Source organism: Coenobita brevimanus, chromosome 25, assembly GCF_032717465.1.
Source record: "Coenobita brevimanus isolate Jiangsu-jjx chromosome 25, ASM3271746v2, whole genome shotgun sequence".
Taxonomy (NCBI): Eukaryota; Metazoa; Arthropoda; class Malacostraca; order Decapoda; family Coenobitidae; genus Coenobita; species Coenobita brevimanus.
In genome coordinates this window covers 13,467,205-13,486,938 of record NC_136978.1, presented here as the reverse complement: position 1 = coordinate 13,486,938, position 19,734 = coordinate 13,467,205, and the positions used below count along the sequence as shown (strand labels likewise).

General features: G+C 41.6%; 1 protein-coding gene across 1 annotated transcript in view; it reads left to right on the top strand.

Moving 5' to 3' along the window:
• LOC145393722 (uncharacterized) overlaps window positions 1-19,734 on the top strand; it is an 848,279-nt gene that overhangs the window by 514,290 nt on the left and 314,255 nt on the right. Inside the window, exons 51-54 of the mRNA XM_080267765.1 lie at window positions 526-661; window positions 3,065-3,322; window positions 10,838-10,958; window positions 11,423-11,682. Of these exons, the coding sequence (XP_080123891.1) occupies window positions 526-661; window positions 3,065-3,322; window positions 10,838-10,958; window positions 11,423-11,682 (775 nt within the window). The remainder of the gene's footprint in view (window positions 1-525; window positions 662-3,064; window positions 3,323-10,837; window positions 10,959-11,422; window positions 11,683-19,734) is intronic.

Genomic DNA, 19,734 nt, shown 5'->3' with positions numbered 1-19,734 from the left:
TCTCCATTCACTCTCACCTGGGTGTGAGCACCCACACACATGACCATGTAAATCCCCACTCAAAACGACAATCTCATGGTCCCCAGTACCACCAACCACACATATCATGCCATCCCAGCATCTATCTTTTTCTGCATAATCCAAGACAACCTGTGGAGTGTATGCTGATATAACTGAAATCATGGATTTGTCAAACAATATTTTCATTGTTATAATCCTTTCATTCACTGTCAAACAATATTTTCACTGTTATAATCCTTTCATTCACTGTCATTAAATTTGTAACATATTTCACCCATTTCTTCTCAACTGGCACACGCACACCACCATATCCATCTTCACTTCCCTGCCAAAATAGTTTATATCTGCAGTCTCTCTTGGTAATTGTTCTAGCTGACCCTCCCCTGAACCTGACTTTTTGTGATATACAGTACTATACAATGTTGTGCTTTATCAAAACACAGAACTTTTGACAAGTGTATTATTTTTTCACCAACATAAGTACTGGGAATTACTACTCCACAGAATGATGTTTTATAAGCACGATGCTGGTAAGGGACGTGTATGGGAAGCAGGTGTACAAGAAGTGGTTGTTGACAGTCAAGCTTACCGGGATATGCACCTGTATCATGCATTCACCCCTCTCATTGGAGGCATTGAGGTACAGTTTATATAAGATTTTGATAGTTACTTAGTTTATTTGTCACACTTGTTTATTAAAGTGCAGTATTTTTCATTCTGTACTCTCTTCCTGTAAGTACCTTGAAGAGGAGACTTTTGGTTATCATATAACACCATCCTGGCAATTTAATTGGTGATGAGAGGAATCATCCCAGGCTCAAGACTTGGCAGGAGGGTATATTATCTCTCGGACCATGTTAAAATTCCTTAATTTGGCATATAGTGAGATTTTCAAAGAATTATTGATGTCTTGTCTTCTTATTCAGACTGAATGCCATATTGTGTACATCCTGTGAATCCTCTTCATAACATAAAAGTTCTCACTCTTGAAGTGGTGTTCCTGTTTTCGCCACCTGCTTTCTGTCTTAAGTTTTATATTTTTAACTTGTGTACCTGTTTGGTGTTCCTCTTCATTGACTGGCTCCCCATCTTTGGTAATTTTTTGAAGCATTTTGTAGTGCTTCTTGTCAGGTTCCATTAATTTTTTAGTTCAGTAGTTTTTTTGGACTTAAGGGGAGCCTTACTGACCGCCTGACAGAGCATATGTTTTCTTTGGTATTAGAGTTTTTTTTTTTTTTTTCCATTACAAGAGTCACTATTTTTTCCCATTTTATACATTTATTCTTTTTTCTTTTTCCTGTCTAGGTAGAGATTTCACAAAGTTTTCATTGCCAAATTGCATGTGTTATTGCATGCGAGTATTACCTTCCAAGGTTCAGGATCCTTGGCTGGGACTGTTATTGCATTCTTAAAGTAGTGTAAATACTGAATAGTATGATAGTAAGGTATAGTTTATATTGCTTTTTTGGTGAAAGTTGGAAAATTATAGCCATCCGTGAATGGACAGCACAATGTATGAAGGTCCAGAATTACAAAGTAGGTGCTGTGGTGGGTAAATTAAGTGAAAGGCAATTGCTTACAACAAATACCAAAGTAAATCCTGCTTGTGAAGGTGGGTGGGGGTAACGTTCATACACTCACTCAATGGTAACTCTACTCAGGCACTGAGTAACAAGCCAAATGATTTCATGTGGCCCTGGAAACTGTTTGCTTCATTAATTAGTGATGGGTAAACCATATAACCAGTTAAATTGCTGATTGACATGTGGGGTAAGGCACTCAGACTAAATGTGAGCAATAAGGATTTATGTCAGAGGAGTGGTTGGGGTACATTGCTCACATAATACCATACAAGGACAAGCAACTGATCTCTGTCACCATACATGTCAGGACTGAGTAGCCTCGCTTTGGGGCCTGTGCTCCTGATGGGATAGTAAGGGAGTGGATGATAATTAGATAGACCCTCCTAGTAACAGATTTGTTGTAGGCACTATGCTTCACTACCATAAGTGTTATGCTTCATTATGCCGAGGAAGTATGAGAAGCATATTTTGAAAGTGCTTTCCTTGAATGAGCAGACAAGACATTGATGATTGTAAGGGAAGTTGCTGTGCTTTGTGAGGCCTTTTACCTAGAGATGAGAAGTGATATGGTTTCTTTTCATCTCCCATAGTCCGTAATGATCCCCATCCCAGTTACCATTTAAAATGCATTTTTATTTATTTATTCATTTTTTTACCATATGTCTGCTGGTAGTAGTTGCCACATATTCAGTAAGGTTGTTTATATTTATTTTATCATACGGAAATAGTGAGGGAGGAGAGGAATAATCTTCTTGGTGAGTCTCTTGAGAGTGGAGGAGTGTAACTTGTTATCTGGGGACTTGATATGTGCTGGAGATGGGTAAGGGTAGGGAGTGGTTGGAATATGTTTAGGGAGTTGTTGTCCTTCCTGGCATTGAGAGGGCTCTCTCTCCATGCTAAGGGATCCTTGTATGCATCATGTGTTAGGAGTGAATGCTGTACAGTAGTGAGACTTGGCCAATAAAGGAAGAGGATATTTGTAGATTCAAATGTACAGAGATGAGAATGATTACTGTGGATGGATATATATGGCATTCTTAAATTACAATCCTGGTTGGGTTAGGATTGCAAATGTTGAGTTTAGAGGGAGAATGGTACATGAATCTATTAATGTAGTGATGAGAAGTGATAGATTGAGATGGTTTTGCTTTGTGGAGGGGATGGAAGATGGCATCTGTGTGTGGAAGGTGAGAGGTGTAAATGTTGAGGGTGGAGTTGCAAGAGGCAGACTGAAAAAGACTTCAGTTGAGGATTATGAGAGTGAATAGGGAGGATGCTAGACATCAGTCATTGTGGAGAGCCTTCATAAATGAGGCGAAGATTACCAATAACTTGAATCAGGTAGCCTTTTTGTTAATATTTTAAAAATCTGTACAGTACCTCCTCCTTTTCTGTGTACAGGTGTATTATGGGTCTTCTCTTAATGCCATCCATTCAGAGACTGATTATCTCTTGTTCAGGTGAGGAGTAACATGACACTGGGAGAGATACCTCTGGTGGCAGTAGGGATGAAGGCGACAGAGCACATAAGGGCATTGTTGCTGGGTCTGTGTTCCACCAGAGCTGAATGCATTCGCCTTCATGCTTACACCCATGCTCAGAATACACTTTCCTCACGTACTTTCACCCTTGCTGTACATGCCCTCAATTCACTGTTTTGGAAGAACCCTCAAGATCCCCTGATTCAGAATTCAGTAACACTTCAGGCCCAGCACATGGTAAGTTGAATTTTATTTAGAGTTAGAATATGGTAACCAAGACTTGGACTCATATATTTTTAAAGGAACAGTATAGGAGTAGGATAGGAAAGAATGGATAACAATAGAGTGGTGAAAATGATATATCTGAGCAAATTTGAAGGAGGAAGGGGGCAGGCTAGACCACCATTCTTCTCCTAGAGCTATCTGTAGTGGTGTTCCTCAGGGCTCTGTCCTATCGCCAACTCTCTTTTATTCATCAGTGACCTTCTAAGATGTACATCTAACCCTGTTCACTCATATGCTGATACTCCACCCTTCACCTTTCCATTCACTTCCCGCACCATCCATCTCAGCAGTTACTTCAACAAACAAGGGATGAGGCTTTGGCACACCTAAAGTCTGACTTGGCTGTTATCTCTGATAGGGGTAAAAATAACCTTGTTGTTAATGCATCCAAAACTCAGTTCTTATATCTATCAACCCAACAGAATCTTCTACAGGAGTACCCTCTAATTTTTAACAATATCCAACTCAATCTTGCATGATCTTTAAACATACTTGGGGTTTCATTCTCTCGGGATTTATCTTGGAAAGAACATATTACCTCCCTTGTAAAATCTGCTTCCGGGAGATGCTAAGCCAACTCCATACCTTCTTTACCCCTGCACAGTTGTTGACTTTATACATGGGTTTTATTCACCCCTGTGTAGAGTACAACTTTCATGTGTGGGAGTCCCCACACACAGCTCTTCTCAGCAGGGTGGAGTCAAAGGTTTTTCGTCTCATTAACTCTCCTCATCTTACTGGCTCCCTTCAGCTTCTGTCTCTTCGTCGCACTGTCGCATCTTTATTTCTTTTCTGTTACAACTTCAGTGGTCACTGCTCCTCTGAACTGTCTGCTTGCATCCCTCCACCACTACAGCCATGGGTGTCCGGAGGGGGTTGGCAAGGGGGGGCAGTTGCCCCCCCCTTGGAATTCCAAAGTGTGTTTCAGTTCTTGTTCAAGGATGATTGAGTGATTTGGGTCGATTCATGCATTCTGTCACATTATGCATTTGGTGTAACTCATGTAAGTACAGTATATGCCTATGCCTATTTGGAGTGTGTGTATTTTGATATATTATAGCTGCACATATATGTATAATTTCTTTTATTTTGTCTCCCCTTACAAAAAATCCTGCGGACGCCCCTGACAGCGGGCACCTAACACTCGTCTTGTGGCAAACTCCCATCCCTTTTCTGTCCAGCTCTCTAATGCAAGAATTAACCGCCACTCCCAGTCCTTCATTTATGCAAAAGGTCGACTCTGGAACTGTCTCCCTCTCTGTTTTTCCTGCTGCCTATGATCTCCAGTCTTTCAAATGCAGTGCATCCAGGCATTTCAAAATGATTGAATCATGAATTTGGCTCTGTTTTCTTGTTTTTGTTTTTTTCTTGGAGGGAGCAGTTTACATACCCCAGGCCTTGGCTCCTTCTTCCGTACATTAAAAAGAAAGTAGAAGAAGGTGGAGGGATACGATGAATGAGTTTGTTAGGAAGAGAGGTATGGAAGCCCGTGAGGCTAGGGGACTGACAAGAGATCGAGCTTGCTAGATGAATGTTGTGAGAAGAAGTGCATGATCAGAGATTTGACACCCCTTTTTAACATGACAGCATTTGGATGGACTCTATCGGATACATTTATGTGAAGCTACAGAATGTGATGAAAGTTTTTGGCATATCAAATAGAACCAGGATTCCGGGGGCTTGAATGATGAGTGAATGGAAGCATGGCCCATTGGATTCGGCAGACTTAGGCTGTCTGGATGTTGCTACTCCTCACCCTGCCCTAGGGTGGGAAAAGAGGTCCGGATGATGATGATGTATAGGAATTGCAGTTACCTTGTGTTATTGTGCATATTATTATTCTATCTGTCTGTCTAATGCCAGATGCCTTAATCCCATACAGGGTGGCCACAAACAAATTGCCTCCACGTTGCCCTGTCCCCTGCTATTTCACTGCCCTGCTCCCAACTCACACCCCCCTCTCACGTATACCTCTCCACTCCATCCCTCTGTCTCATCCTTGGCCCCCCCCTTCCTCTCCTCCCCTCCACCTCACGCACATACACTTTCCTTGTCAGTCTCTCTCTCCATCCTCTCCGCATGGTGAAACCACCTCAGTGTGTTTCTCCTAATGCTTCCTGTCACATCCACATCCACACCACAACTATCCTTTACATCCTCATTTGTCAGTCTGTCTCTCCATGTGACTCCACGGGCTCCTCTCAAGTAACTCATTTCCACTGCTTTCACTCTTGACTCTGAATTGGTTAGCCAAAAATGGATAAGATAAGAAGACTTAGTGGACATGATGAAAATATATTCTTAGTGTGAGATCTGTCTATCTATCTATCTATTGCTAGATGCCTTAATCCCATAAGGGGTGGCCACAAACAAATTGCCCTCATTTTGCCCTGTTCCCTGTCATTTCACAGCCCTTTGCCCAGCTCACACACCCCTCTCTCATATACCTCTCAACTCCATCCCTCCATCTCATCCTTGGCTTCCCATTCCCCCCCCCCCCAAGTGTGAGATGATCAGGCTTAATTAAACAGATGTTTGTCAGTCATTGTATAAGATGTGGGGGAAATCAGTAAAATTGCAGCCAAATGTACATCTAACGATCAGAAAGATGTAACACTCTTTTTTCCTATCATCTTGTTTTTATTTAAATCCACTCTTATAACACACAGTTTCAGTCCCAGCTTATGCTTATGTTGTATTTATCATCATAATCATCATCATCATCATCATCCAGACCTCCTTTCCCACCCTAGGGCAGGATGAGGAGTAGCAGTGTCCAGACAGCCCAGATTTGCCCAATCCAATGGGCCATGCTTCCATGCACTCATCATTCAAGACCCCAGAATCCTGGCTTTATCTGATACACTAAAACAGTCACCACGTTCTGTAACTTCACGTAAACGTATCCAGTAGAGTCAGTCTGGATGCTGTCACGTCAAAAAAGGGTGCCAAATCCCTGATCATGCGCTTCTCCTCACAATATTCATTCAGCCAGCTCGATCTCTTATCATTCCCTAGCTTCACTGACTTCCAAACCTCCCTCACACACTCGTCAACCATATCTCTCCACCTTCTCCTTGGCCTACCTTGCCTCCTCCTGCCTTGAAATTCACTCAGATATACCTTTTTCACCACTCTGTTGTTATCCATTCTCTCCACATGACCATGCTATCTCAGTACACTCTCTTCAGTTCTGGTGTCCACAGACTTCCTCACTCCACGTCTTTCACAAATGACATTATTTCATATCCTATCCACTCTCTGTACCCCACATACATTCCTCAACAGTCCCATCTCCACTGCTTTCACTTGTGACTTTTCATTTTCATGTCACACCATAGTCTCACATCCATATGTTAAAGTTGGCACTAACACTCCTTCATGTAGGTCTCGTATGCTTTATGCATTAAGTAAATAATAGATTCTTTAGATCCATCCCAACTTCATCTACAAAGTCCCTCATTTGACCTGTCATCCCACTACATCACCCTCTGTTACTCACCCCCAGTTACCAAAATGCTACCAAAAACCTTACCTGAACTAGTTAACCCATACTAGATCATATAGTCTGGATAGATTCTATTCCCAGGTTATATAAACATCCCACAACTACTTGTCTGTCCCCAGAAAGGAGTATGGTGAACTGTAGGAGAAGAGGAACTTAGATTGCAGTCCACCAGGTTTATTTTTTGGATGAGCCTTGGGCCACAGCAACAACAGCCTGATCATGTAGGAGTAAAGAGTTTGGGAGTATCTCTTTTGTTAACATTCAGAGGATGGATGGGCAGTCACTTAGAGCCTTGACAGGGTTGCTTACAACCCATAGAGGCAGGATTTGGTTGGTATGAATGTTACACTTCACAGACTTATCAGAACATACTTAACAATTTGAGGGGTTTTGCCTATCACTATTCATGGTTAAGACAGATGTGTTAAATAAGTGACACATTGTAGGTGAGTGGATTGTATGTCAACCATTATATGACTTTGTTCAGTGGAGATACTGGATATGAATAAAGAGTACTCCATTCTACAACTTGCCTCATGCTCCACACACACATATTTAAATATGGTACAACTTTTTCAGACTTGATCAGTGCCACATTCATCATATATGATAATGTTTCAGCATCCTGCAGCCCACCCAGCCTAATGACCTGCTCCACCTTAGCATTGTATAAGTGCACAATCCATACAGTTGATCATTAATCTTGTAAAACTTTGCAATGTCCACTACTCAATCTCCAGCATCTAAATGCATGGTGCTTGAGAATGTCATTTTTTCTTGATAGCAGGTGGCACACATTTGTCCTTGCTACCACACTGAGAGCATTTCTCTTGCATGGGGGACACATGGTTCAAGTAATGCAGGATAAGTGCTACAGTGATGGTGGATTACATGGGATCCTAATGCACACGCGTGTCAAGATCGTGATACAGTACATGACCAGCACGGATGAAACAGGCAGGGTAAGGGCACCCAGAGTTGTGTGTGCACATGCATCAAGGCCATGATGTCTGCATCCTGTGACCTGTCACCATGTAGGGTACTTCAGTAATGAAGGCTGTGATCTGGGGTTCTTCGCTGCAATCTTCCTGAAAAAAACCCGGAATGTCCAGCGTAAAAGGCAGAAGGGTAAAGATTGAGGGTGCTGTGTAAAGGGTGGTCAGTGTAATTGAAGCCCACATTAAACATGGACCCACTGTACCTCCAAATTGTTATTTTTTTCAGACAGACACACTCTTTCTTTGAATATATTTGCCTACTAGTGTTCTCAAACCACAAAAAGGACTCCAACAGTGGGTGATGGGACACATGAGTATAGAAATTCCTTCATTGCTGTGGACTTTGCTTCTGCTGATAGCTATTTTAGGTTCTCAGTGATCAACACTTGGGAAAGTATCATCGTGCCACCACATGCTGTTGACAAGGCACTTGAGGTAAAATCGTTAGTCACCTTGGATTGGAGAAGAGGTTAGATCTTTGATAGTCTCTTGCTTTAAACCCTAAAGTTCCCTTTCCTTCACCCTCCAGACTTGAAACACACCAGAATCTTCTGCCAAAGCTGGAGGAACCTGACAACTGGCCATTCCCAAAGACTATTTTGAAATATTGGTGGATCCTAGTTCTCACCAGATTTTCTTAAGTTTGAAATGAGAATTGCTTAATATTCATCTTTCTTATTAATCTGTTGATGTACTGTATCTCTTTGTTGTCAGGCAGCATGATCTTGTAAGGGTTGGCCATAAGCAGATTACCTCCACATTCCTCTGTCCTCTGCAATTTGGCTGCACTCCCTCTAGCTCACACATCCGTGTTTCAATCCAACATTCAGATAGAAAAATTCACACTGGTCACCATCCATACGTACTGCAGCCATAGCACCCTCAGACATACTCTTCACGGCATACAACAGCTTCTCATTTATTCCATATGTTTGTAATATTTTCCAAATTCCTTGTCAGTCCACTCTGTCATATGCTTTCTCCAAATCCATGAAGGCCACAAACAACTTCTTTCCCTCCTCTAGAAACTTTTCCACTAAATACCTTAGGATAGAGATCTGATCTACACAACCTTTTCTCTTCTTAAAAACCTCACTGTTCTTCAACCAGTTCCTCAGTTGTTTCCCTAACTCTGTCAGTAAGTATCCTATCATATACTTTTCCGATTACATGATGTAGACAAATGCTCGTGATTACCATATATTTCTTTTTCCCCCATTTCCTTTGTAATGGGGAGTAACTGTACCTGATTTCCAGTCTTCCAGGACTCTACCTTTCACCCAGGCCAATCTGCACATCATCCATATCCTCTCTACTACTATCTCTCCCCTGTGCTTCAGCATTGCACTACACACTCCATCAATTCTTGGGGCTTTCCCCATTTTGACTCTCTTCATTGCTTCCACTACATCCATCCTGCTGATATCTTCCTCCCTTCTCGTCTCCCTACTTGCATTACTTTCATTCTCTGTGTTTAACAATTCCCTAAAGTTTTCTCCATCTGGTCACTTTTTCTTCTTTCTCCACTAGCAATCTGCCATTTTTTTTTTCTTTCACTCCTCAACTTCCTTCATCACCACCCTGTCTAATTCTCTATACCTCCTTCCAGAACATTTTCTTTCATTCCCTCCACTTTACACTCAGATACCTTCCAAATTCCTCATCCACTGTCTTCTTACTCCTCCTTACTAATCTTTTCACCTCTCTCATCTTCTGTGCATATAACTCTCCATTCCATCCCTCAACTTCCTCCATACCTCTGCTTCCCATCCACTCATGGTATGCTTCCTTCTTTTGTACCACAGCACCAGAAATCAGTTGTTAATGTGTGTCTTTCACTCGCTTTCCTATGTATGTTCTGCTCTTGTGTGTTCAGGCTTGCATGAAGCAGGGCTTAGTGACATCAGGCAGTAGTGTGTATTATCTGTAATGGTTCAAAAACTTGAACCAACATCATATCTGTAGTTTGTGAGAGTTCATTTGAAATTATCAGAGTTTAAATCCATTATGTTCATTTTCCTGAACATTATTATTTCTGTGGGCTGAACATTGTCCCAACCCATTCCAAAAAAAGAAATAAGTGGTGCCAGGCACAACAAACCATGCCTGACAGCAGTTATTTTGTTGCTGTTTAATACCGACTCATTTCTGCCATTTAGCGTCAGTGCAAAATTAAAGTCTAAGGTAATAGCACAAATGTTTTCACGTTATGCCCTTTAAAAATTCGTTATCTTGCGTTTGACCTTTCAGGGTCACTCAAGGTCAAAGGTCATGGTGCCAAATAAAAGCCCATATGAGACTTCCTATATCTTGATAATAGTAAATATCTATCTTCAGCGAGTTTCGAGTTTTAGCGCCCTGAATATCCATGACCTTGAATTTGACCTTTCAAGGTCGCTTATGGTCTAAGGTCCTGGTACCAATTAAAAACCTTTATGGGACTTCCTGTATGTTGATAATAGTAAATATCATTCTATCTTCAACCAGTTTCGAGTTATAGCCCCCCGAATATCCATGACCTTGAGTTTGACCTTTCAGGGTCTCTCAGGGTCAAAGGTCTTGGTGCCAAATGAAAGCCCATATTACGAGTTCCTGTATGTTCATAATAGTAAATACCTCTATCTTCAACTGGTTTTAAGTTATAGCCCTCTGAAAATCTGCAACCTTGATTTTGACCTTTCATGGTCACTCAATTACTTCCAAAATTTAATCACTTTCTTTTAGGACCAGAGCCCGCATATTTCATTCAGCCATTTTTTTTTCATAATGTTGTCAACAAACAAGCAAACAAACAAATGACCAAAAACAATACCTCGCAGAGTCCGTCCAGGTGAGGTAGTTACAATACACCATATGTTTAACATGTAGGCATATGATGTCTTATATACATTTGCCAAACACTGAAGATGTCTGCATTTGATTCTTGCTTACTGTATAACAATAAATGCCTTCATCTTCTAGCCTGATATCACGGAGGTCTCTGGAGGATTGGTACGTGTAGAATGCATGGAAGTAAACTGTATTTCTGCCATCCCACGTGGTCTTCTCCATGCAGCCTTCAGCCTCACACGAAACACACTAGGTACTAACTCATCAGCAGTTAAAGATTTTTTTTTTTTTTTTTTTTTAACCTTGGATTATATAGTTAAAAAATTTCAGAAGTCAATCTTGTGGTGATGTGAATCCAGCTTGATCCATCTTGGGTTTATGTAGAATACTGTGGCACTTTTTCAGTGTCACAGTGATCCTTTAATCCGAACCAGGTGTTTTTTAGTGGTAAATATGAACTTAGGGGGAGGGAAAAAAAAGTCATTAAACTAACACTCAGATTCGTGTGGAAAACTGATATTTTTAGAAATCTGGATTTCATAGTTTGGGGATTGTACTGCACTGTTTATATTTTCTTTTTCGAGTCCACAAATGCGTTTTATTTTACATATATTGCAGTACCGTATCAGTGTGTATATTTAACTTGCCTATTTTATCAGATTTATATTGATGTGCAGTATCTAATATATATTGAACTTATGTTTGCTGATAATTTAGGCTTGATGGTGAACACAACTGAAAGAACTGTTGCATTGAGAACTGTGGTACGAAAGAGCCAAGCAGAAGAGGTGCCATCCACCAGCCTTCCAGGAGGTCGCCTCACACGCACAGTCACTGTTGAAAGCCGCCTTTGGCTGGACCTGAAGAGAAACCCCCATGGAGCTCTTATATGGACTTCCAACATGGCTGCCTATGCCTCAGCCAGAGCTGCAGAAAAAGTTATTCATTCGTCTCTCTCACATCCCACCATCACAAAGGTGAGCTTTTTTAACAGTTTAAGTTGATTACGTAGAGCTGTATAGGCTGCTAGGATGGACACCTGTGTTCTACTCATTGCAGCACACCCTCACAATTAGGCAGCTAACACATTCCATCGAAGTACATTATGTGACAAAATAGAGTAGACTTTTGAAAACTCCCATGCAAATTGAATTGCACAAATTGTTCAATCAGAACCATTGGTATTGTGAGGGAGGGAATCCCAAAATTTTCCAAAATTCTCAATATTGGCCCTGCTGAAAATTGTACTCCATCAGACACATGCATAAAAAACACATTGACCATCATTATACTTAAGAAATAGTGATTGAACAAGAATATAATGGCACAGGAAAAAAGAAATGCAGCATGGAATAGGTTACAAAGAAGATGTAGTGAGAGTGTGGAATGAATTGAAGTTGGCAAGAATTGACTACGTAAAGATACAAGAGAAGATGAACTGAAATATTAGAAGGATATGGTGAGTCAAAAGTAAGAAGGAACCAAATTGTTCTATAAATTTGTAAATGGCAGTATGAAAGTAAAAGATAGCATAGTGAGGCTGAGAGATGGGGAAGTGATATATGATAAGGATGAGGATATGAGTGAGGTCTATCTATCTATCTATCTATTGCCAGACGCCTCAGTCCCGTTTGGGGTGGCCACAAACAAATCGCCTCCAAGTCGCCCTGTCTCCCGCCATTTCACTGCCCTGCTCCCAACTCACACCCCCCTCTCTCATACACCTCTCCACCCCATCCCTCCATCTCATCCTTGGCCTCCCCCTCCCTCTTCCCCCCTCCACCTCACTCACATACACTCTCTTCGTCAGTCTTTCACCCTCCATCCTCTCCACATGGCCAAACCACCTCAGTGTGTTCCTCATAACGCTTCCTATCACATCCACATCCACACCACAACGCTCCTTTATATCTGCATTCATCAGCCTGTCTCTCCATGTGACTCCACAGGCTCCTCTTAAATAACTCATTTCCACTTCTCTCACTCTTGATTTGTGTCCTTCCAACAACGTCCAAGCTTCACTTCCGTACGTTAGAGTTGGTATCACAATACTGTCATGTAGTAACTTTTTCACTTCCATGCTCACTTCCCTGTTTCTTATCACTGCTTTCAAAGAACCAGCAACCTTTCTTCCCTGCTGTACCCTTTCAAGCACTTCACCCTCCAAACCTCCATCCTTACTCATCACACTACCCAAGTACTTAAACGTACTAACATTTTCCAATTCCTCACCATCCAACCTCACTATACATTCACTGACTTCACCTCTCTCAAAGACCATCACTTTACTCTTCCCTACATTCACCTTTAGATTCCGTTTCTTACACACTCTCCCAAACTCATCCACCAAGCCTTGCAGCTCCCCTTCGTCTTCACTCAACAACACAGTATCATCTGCAAACAACAGTACAGGGAGTTTCCAAACACTATCCCCTCTCACCAGGGCCACTCCAACATCCACTACCCTACCTTGTACCTCTTTTATTACCCCATCCATGTACAGATTGAACAACCATGGAGACATGACACATCCCTGTTTCAAACCAACTTTCAAAGAGAAAAATTCACTTAGTTCACCATCCACACGCACTGCAGCCTTCGCACCATCGTACATACTCTTCACAGCATTCAACAACTTCCCATCTACTCCATATATTCTTAACACTTTCCACAATCCTTGTCTATCCACCCTGTCATATGCTTTCTCCAAATCCATGAAAGCCGCATACAACTTCTTTCCCTTCTCTAGAAACTTTTCCACTAAAGATCTAAGAATGAATATCTGATCTACACAACCTCTTCCCTTCCTAAAGCCTCCCTGTTCTTCTCCAACTAATTTCTCTGTTCTTTCTCTAACTCTGTCAATAAGTATCCTACCATACACTTTTCCTATTATACTAAGAAGACAAATGCCCCTATGATTACCACACTCTTCTTTTCCCCCTTTTCCTTTGTACAAGGGAATAATTATACATGACTTCCAATCCTCCAGGATTCTACCTTCCTCCCAGGCCAATCTGCACATCTTCCACATCCATTCTACTACTATCTCTCCCCCATGCTTCAGCATTTCACCACACACTCCATCAATTCCTGGGGCTCTCCCCAATTTAACTTTCTACTGATTTTTTCCTGTCTTCTCACCTCCCTCCTTCTCCCAGCCATTCCCCAACCACTTATACTCGCATTACTTCCATCCTCTACATTCAGCAATTCCTTAAAGTGTTCTCTCCATCTGCTCACTTTTTCTCTCTTCTCCACCAGTAATTTACTATTTTTAACTTTCACTCCTCTACTAACTTCACTTCCACCCTGCCTTACTCTTTTCACCTCTTTCCAGAACATTTTCTTACAGTCCCTCCACTTTACACTCAAATTCCTTCCAAATCCCTCATCCACTCTCTTCTTACTCTCTCTTACTAATCTTTTCACCTCTCTCTTTCTTTCTACATATCTCTCTCTCTTCCACCTCTCAACTTCTTCCACGCCCCTATTTCTCATCCATTCATTGTATGCTTTCTTCTTTTGTGCCACAGCCTGTTTCACCTCTTCAGTCCACCACGCTGTTCCTTGCACCCCCCTCCGTCTTCTCTTCCTTCCACACGCCACATCACATGCTGCACATATTTCTTCTGTAAATATCCTACACACACCTTCCACGTCTCCCATCTGCTCCAATTCATAATTGCCCAATCGTTCCTCCACTTCTCTCTTATACTCTGCCTTTTTCTCATCCTCTTGTAACCTTTCCCTTCTCCTTGCAACTACTCCTTCCTCTCGTCTTTCTCTTCTTCTATTCCTCCATCTTACTTGAATTTTAATTCTAGCCACCACCAAGTAGTGGTCAGAAAGTCCACTCCCCCAGCCTCTATAAACTCTTGCATCCATTACACATCTTCGCATCCTTTCATCCACACACACAATATCAGTCATTGCCTTCCTTTCATTCAGTTCACCACCCACCCTTCTCATCACTCGCCATGTATACCTGTGGATCATTTTATGCCTGAAGAGGATATTGGCTATCACCAACCCCCTCCCAGCACAAATGTCCACTAACGCACTCCCATTCTCATCTATCTCAGCAGGCACACCCCACTTACCAACTATTCCATCCACCTTCACATTCCCAACTTTACCATTCATATCACCAATCAAAAACAGTCTCTCTTTCCTTCCAAACTTTTCCATGCACACTTCCACATTTGTCCAGAACTCTTCTCTCACTCTTCTAGCACGATCTTGCGTTGGCGCATACACACACAATCGCCCACATTTGTATTCCAACTTTCAACTTTACCCACACAATCCTTGACCCAACTGATCCATGAGTGAGGTAAGTAATGAATAATAGGCTATAATCAATATTTGCAAGTGAGGGTGAATTTATGAAATCAGGCAAAGAAGGGAGAGCTTAGCAGTTGGTAGTGACAGTAGTTGATAGAAATAAAATATTACCATTAATGAGGAAATTTGATGTAAGAAAGGCCTTGGGGCCGGATAGGATTGCTGGATGATTTTGAAAGAATGTTCAGGTCACTTGGTGTTGCCAGTTTGTTAGATTATTAAATGTTCACTGAACAGAGGATAGTTGCCAGTACACTGGAAAAAGGCAAATCTAGTGTCAGTTTATAAAGATGAGAGAGAAGACCTACTTAATTACAGACCAATATCCCTCACCAGCATTGTTTGTAAGCTGTGTGAAAAAATGATCAGAAAAAGGTGGAGTAAGTTCTTCAAAGAAAAGTAGGTCATAGCAACAAAACAGTTTGGATTCAGGGAAGGCTCATCATGTGTCACAAAATTGCGGAGTTTTTACAGCAGAGTGGTGGATGTCGTTCAGGAAAGAGAGGGCTGGGTAGATGTATCTACGTGGATGTGAAGGTGTTTGACAGGGTGCCACATGGAATATTGCTATAGAAATTTAAAGCTATTGGAAGGTCAAATAGGAAAATGCTAAACTGAATGGGCAAATTATTTAGTGGGAAGATAAATGAGAACAAATATAAGAGACAAGTGTTGTCAGTGGAAGAGTGTGATTAGTGGAATGCCATAAGGCTCAGTTGTGGCTCCTATCATCTGTCTATCTATCTTTTGCCAGATGCCTTAATCCCAGTAAGAGGTGGCCACAAACAAATTGCCTCCTTGTCGCCCTGTCCCCAGCCATTTCACTGCCCTGCTCCCAGCTTACACCCCCCTTTCTCCTGTGCCTATCCACTCCATCCCTCCACCTCGTCCTCAGCCTCCCCCTCCCTCTCCCCCCCTCCACCCTACTCACATACACTCTCCTCGTGAGTCTCGTGCTCTCCATCCTCTCCTTATGGCCAACCACCTCAGTGTGTTTCTCCCAACACATCCTATCGCATCCACATCCACATCACAATTCTCCTTCACTTCCTCATTTGTCAGTCTGTCTCTCTGTTTGACACCACATGCTTCTCTCAGATAACTCACTCCCACTGCTCTCACTCTTGACTTGTGTCCCTCCAGCAAGATGCAAGCTACACTTCCATATGTTAGAGTTGGTATCACAGTACTGTCATGCATCAACTTTTTAAATTCCATGCTCACTTTTCAGTTTCTTAACACTGCTTTCAAAGTAACAGCAACCTTTCTTCCTTGTTATAACCTTTCAAGCACTTAACCCTCTAAACTTCCATCCTTACACATCACACTGCCCAAGTACTTAAATGCACTAACATATTCCATTTCCTCCTCATCCAACCTCACTGTATATTCACTAACTTCATTTCTCTTGAAGACCATAACTTAACTCTTCCCTACCTTTACCTTTAGATTCCATTTCTTACACACTTTCCCAGACTCATTCACCAAGCCTTGCAGCTCCCCTTCATCTTCACTTAACAAAATAGTATCATCTGAAAACAACAGTACAGGGAGTTTCCACACACTGCCCTCTCTCATTAGGGCCGCACCAACATCCACTGCCCTACCTTGTATCTCTTTTATAACCCCATCCATATACAGATAGAACAACCTTGGAGACATGACACATCCTTGTTTCAGTCCAACCTTCATGTAGAAAAATTAACTCGGTTAACTGTCTACACGTACAGCAGCCTTAGCACCCTCATACGTACTTTTCATGGCATTCAACAACTTCCCATTTAGTCCATATATTCTTAATACTTTCCACAGTCCTTGTCTATCCACCCTGTCATATGTTTTCTCCAACTTCATGAAGACTTCATATGACTTCTTCATCTTCTCCAGCAACTTTCAACTGAAGACCTATTGCAGTACATCCTCACCTTTTTTTTTTTTTTTTTTTTTTTTTTTTTTTTTTTTTTTTAAAGGCCTGTCAACCATTGGAGCCAAAGCCCCTGGTCATTAAGGCCATATATATATGTATATATGTATACACATATACATATATATACAAACATTTACACACACACACACACACACACACACACACACACACACACACACACACACAGGTCGCCAACAGAGATGGAGCTCTTCCAGGATCGTAGAGAAATAATCGCAAAATCAGCAACGAAAAGAAGATCAGCCTATTTGTGATCATGTTAATGAGTGCGTGAGTGGTGGTCCCGTCAGACAGTAGTAAAAAAAACCGTGGTTTTGCTCACAAAAAAGAACAAGATATAGTGAAAATAGAAAGTCTCCATATGGTTGAATCATGGCGGAAAGGGACGTTGCAATGTTTACAAGTGGCAAGAGAGAGTTCGAGGGCTTCTGTGAAGAGGATGTGGGAAATGGAAGTATTAAGTTGAACCAAACAAGAATAGCAGGTGTAGAGAAAACAGTGGAGAGGAATGTCCAGGAGATAAAAAAGGTATGGGCAGTAATTAAAGAGTTACAGGAACGAACCATAGAGCAGGAAAATGAGATCAAAAGTTTAAGGAATACACTGGAAAAAATTTGTACACACAGTGACGAACAAGAAAGAGAAGTTACCGAATTAAAAGTTAGCAGTGAGTCAGCCTCTAATGAAATAAATCAGCTTAAGAGGGAGAATAAGAGGTTAGAAGAAGAAAGGGACAGGATGAAAAACAAACTAGATGAGTATGAATCCAAATCAAGAATACGGGATGAGCACATTAAAGAAATCAATGAGCAGCATAAGGGGTGGAAGAAAATTCAGGAAGAAGGAAATGTGAATTTGAAAGAGATTATAGAACAACAAAGCAAGGAAAAAGTGGAGAGGGAAGTGGTTAGGGTATTGAAAAGTAGAGAATCTTTAGTTAGAGATGTAGCAGAAAAGAAAAAATGTGTAATAATTTCAGGAGTTAAAGAAAAACATATGACAAAGATCAGAAAGAGAAAGAGAAGAACTGAGGAAGGTTAAAGAAATAATATCACTAGTCATGGAGGAAAACCACGAAGCTCAAGAAGAGATTGAAGAGGTGTTTAGGTTAGGAAAGTACGAGGAAGGATGGGCAAGGCCTTTGAAGGTAAAGTTTAAGTCCAAGCAACAGTAAATGAAATTATCAGTAGAACATGGAAATTATCAGACAAGGAAGGGTTCAAAACTGTTTGGATAAGGAGAGATGCAAATGAGGAAAAAAGAGCTAAGATAAAGGAGTTAGTACAGGAAGCAAAGGTAAAAAACGAACAGAGAACAGAGGAAGAGAAGACTGTGTTTTATCGGAGAGTCATGGATCAGAAATTAAGGAAGTGGTACTGGCAGAGAGAAGGAGAAAAGAGAGTATAAAAAACATCAAAAAGAATTGGAAGGTGGCATTACTAATGTTGATGGTTTAATATCGGCAAGGCTAGAAATCAACAATTTTTTGAGGGTACATGAACCTGATGTTATGTGCTTTGTAGAGACCAAATTAAGAGAAGATATTGATATTCATATAGGAGATGGTAAATACAAACTGTGGAGAAGAGACAGAAGAGAAAAAATGGGAGGAGGAGTGATGATAGCAGTGAAGAACAACATAAATGTAGATACTGTGGAAATGGGAGAAGGCAGGGCTGAAGTGATAAATATGAAATTAGAAACTAGAGAGAATAGCAAGAGAGATATGGTAGTAGTGTATGTTCCCCCTAAGACAAGAGCATGGAGCGATATTGAATATCAGGAAATGTTGTCAGACATGGCTATCTATCTATCTATTGCCAGACGCCTCAATCCCGTTTGGGGTGGCCACAAACAAATTGCCCCTAAGTCGCCCTGTCCCCCGCCATTTCACTGCCCTGCTCCCAACTCACACCCCCCTGTCTCATATACCTCTCCACCCCATCCCTCCATCTCATCCTCGGCCTCCCCCTCCCTCTTCCCCCCTCCACCTCACTCACATACATTCTCTTCGTCAGTCTTTCCTCCTCCATCCTCTCCACATGGCCAAACCACCTCAGTGTGTTCCTCATAACGCTTCCTGTCACATCCACATCCACACCACAACGCTCCTTTATATCCTCATTCGTCAGCCTGTCTCTCCACGTGACTCCACAGGCTCCTCTTAAATAACTCATTTCCACTGCTCTCTCTCTTGACTTGTGTCCTTCCAACAATGTCCAAGCTTCACTTCCGTACGTTAGAGTTGGTATCACAATACTGTCATGTAGTAACTTTTTCACTTCCATGCTCACTTCCCTGTTTCTTATCACTGCTTTCAAAGAACCAGCAACCTTTCTTCCCTGCTGTACCCTTTCAAGCATTTCACCCTCCAAACCTCCATCCTTACTCATCACACTACCCAAATACTTAAACGTACTCACATTTTCCAATTCCTCTCCATCCAACCTCGCTGTACATTCACTAACTTCACCTCTCTCAAAGACCATCACTTTACTCTTCCCTACATTCACCTTTAGGTTCCGTTTCTTACACACTCTCTCAAACTCATCCACCAAGCCTTGCAGCTCCCCTTCATCTTCACTCAACAACATAGTATCATCTGCAAACAACAGTACAGGGAGTTTCCAAACACTATCCTTTCTCACCAGGGCCACTCCAACATCCACTACCCTACCTTGTACCTCTTTTATTACCCCATCCATGTACAGATTGAACAACCATGGAGACATGACAC